The 2,668-nt window shown below is 64.4% G+C and overlaps 1 protein-coding gene across 1 annotated transcript in view; it reads left to right on the forward strand.

The window, feature by feature from the left end:
• Nucleotides 1–400: 400 nt before the first annotated feature.
• SLC2A4 (solute carrier family 2 member 4) overlaps nt 401–2,668 on the forward strand; it is a 5,355-nt gene continuing 3,087 nt past the window's right edge. The window contains exons 1-5 of the mRNA XM_025193773.1: nt 401–550; nt 1,094–1,216; nt 1,318–1,490; nt 1,664–1,788; nt 2,200–2,611. Of these exons, the coding sequence (XP_025049558.1) occupies nt 416–550; nt 1,094–1,216; nt 1,318–1,490; nt 1,664–1,788; nt 2,200–2,611 (968 nt within the window). The 5' untranslated portion in view covers nt 401–415. The remainder of the gene's footprint in view (nt 551–1,093; nt 1,217–1,317; nt 1,491–1,663; nt 1,789–2,199; nt 2,612–2,668) is intronic.

The raw sequence follows: 2,668 nt of genomic DNA on the forward strand, positions 1-2,668 counted from the left end.
GGGGGCTGGGGGTGGGTCTAGCCTTGCCTCCCCCCCTTGCCCGGCACTGTGACTCTTTTTACCCCAGCTGTTGGGTAACTCGCCCCCAGGGACATGGCCACACGTGTGCTGGGGGGACTCTGCATGTCAGCCAGTACATGCGTGTAGAAATGTGAAGCCAGTGGGGGGGCACAGGCCCAGGGGTACAGCACACGTGTATGCAAGCATGTCCCTGGCCTGGCACATGCTAGCCCATTTCAGTGAGGGGCACCATGGGGGGCAGGGGCTGCCAGTCCGGACTGAGGAGCACCACTGGGGGGGCTGCGGGTCATAAGTGAGGGGCACCTTTGCAGGGGCTGCAGGTTGGGAATGAGGGGCATCAATGGCAGGGTGTGGGTCGGGAGTGAGGGGCACTGGCAGGGCTGCCCCCCATCTTATGTCTAGTCTAGGTTTTGCCCTAATAAGGCTGGTCTCTGCCTGGGTGTGGAGGGGGCGGGAAGGAGCTGTGACTCATCCCGGGACAGCAACAAGGGCGGTTGACAGGACTGAGAGGGGAAACCGAGGCAGAGAGGTGTGGAGGGGGCTCCTCCCATCCCCTTCCCCCCAGAGAACCCAGGTTTCCGGGCTCCCAACTCTCCCCCCTCCCAGCCTCTCACCCCATCCCAGAGAACCCAGGTGTGGCGGGGGGCAGGATGCAGCCAGCTCTGTGGGGGGGAAGACCCCATAACAACAGCCCCAGCTGCCTCTATTAACCTCTTGCTGCCCCCAGCTGCCCCCACTCCTGATTGGCTACCACTCTGGGGCCCAGGCCCACTCCCCCCTAGCCCCCCCCCCACTGCCTCACTGGGGGTGTGGGCAAGGTTTCCCCAGGGGTAGAGCATGGAGGAAGGCAGTGAAGTGTAGTGGCTAGAGCTGCCTCCCCCAACAGGGCTGAGAGCTTCCCCCAGGATGGTGCGGGGACAGGGGTGGTGGGTCGGGAATGAGGGGCACCAGCAGGGTTGGGGAGGCAGGAGACTGCGGATCAGGAGTGAAGGGCACCAGCAGGGCCCAGGGAGGGGCAAGGGGATGTGCTCTTCCTCCACAGAAGTGCCTTTTTGCCCCCCTTCCCCACCAGGAGGACAGTGAGGGCCACAATGAAGCTGCCATCACCCCCACCCTTGTCCTCTCTGTCTTTGCCGCCGTCCTGGGCTCCCTGCAGTTCGGGTTCAACATTGGGGTCATCAATGCTCCCCAGAAGGTAGGGGGCTGCAGGTCGGGAGTGAGGGGCACCGACAGGGCTGGGGGGGCTACAGGTCGAGAGTGAGGGGCACCACTGACTCATTTCCCCGGCCCCCCCAGATCATTGAGCAGCACTACAATGCCACATGGATGGAGCGCCAGGTGACCGACCAGCCGGTGCCCATTGACCCTGTGACCCTCACGACCTTGTGGTCCCTTTCAGTCGCCATCTTCTCCATCGGGGGGATGATCTCCTCCTTCTGCATCAGCTTCGTCTCTGAGTGGCTGGGAAGGTGCAGCAGGGGGCACTGGCAGGGCCGGTGGGAGGCAGGGGCTGCAGGTCGGGACTGAGGGCCACCACCAGAGCTGGGGGGGCAGGGGGATGCAGGTTGGGAGTGAGGGGCACCATCGGGGCTGAGGGTCTGTGAGTTGGGAGTGAGGGGCACCGTGCTGACTTTTCCCACAGGAAACGGGCCATGATCGCCAACAACGTCCTGGCATTCGTGGGCGGCGCCTGCCTGGGTCTGGCGAAGCTTGGCCGCTCCTATGAGCTCGTCATCATTGGCCGCTTCGTTATCGGCGCCTACTCAGGTGATGGGCAGGGGCTCCAGCCAATGGGGACGTGGCAGGGGGCAGGTCTTGGGTGCCATGGTTGCCCTGGATACCAGTGCTGCAGGGAGATGGGTGGTGGTTCCCGTGGCTGGTGGTTGCCACCACTGTGGGAGATGGGTGGTGGCTTGTGTAGGAGATGGGTGCCATGGTGGCATTGGGTGATGGTTGCCATGGGTGATGAGCATTATGAGGAATGGCAGCTTTGGGTGACGGTGGCAACAGCTGCCCCCAGTGATGGTTGCCAAGGGCAACTGTTGCTATGGACAGCAGGTGCTATGGGCATCCACCACGTTTGCCCTGGTAGGGGATGGTTGTTATGGCTGAGGGTTGCCACAGGTGGCCTTGGTGATGGTTGCCACAGGCAATGACCTGCCCTCCTCTCCCTCCCAGGCCTGTCGTCAGGGCTGGTGCCCATGTACGTGAGCGAGATCGCACCAACGCGGCTGCGGGGGGCGCTGGGCACACTGCACCAGCTGGCCGTGGTGCTGGGCATCCTGGCAGCCCAGGTGCTGGGCCTGGATACATTGCTGGGCACGGCCGAGCTGTGGCCACTGCTGCTGGCGCTGACGCTGGTGCCCGCCGCTGCCCAAGTGCTGCTGCTGCCCTTCTGCCCCGAGAGCCCCCGCTTCCTCTTCCTGGCACGTGGCAAGGAGGCCAAGGCCAAGGAGAGTGAGTGCCCTCAGGGGCGGGGCCTGCAGGGGAAGGGGGAGAGGCCTGGAAGCAAGTGGAGGGACTTGGGGTGGAAGGAGAAGGGGTTCAGGAGCAGAGGGAAGGGACTGGAGGGGGGGGGGAGGGACAGGGACCTGGGAGGAGGGGGAGTGGCCTGGAGGGGAAGGGGCTGGTGTGTGTGAGCATGGGT

This window comes from Alligator sinensis, unplaced genomic scaffold (genome assembly GCF_000455745.1).
Source record: "Alligator sinensis unplaced genomic scaffold, ASM45574v1 scaffold1488_1, whole genome shotgun sequence".
Lineage (NCBI taxonomy): Eukaryota > Metazoa > Chordata > Crocodylia > Alligatoridae > Alligator > Alligator sinensis.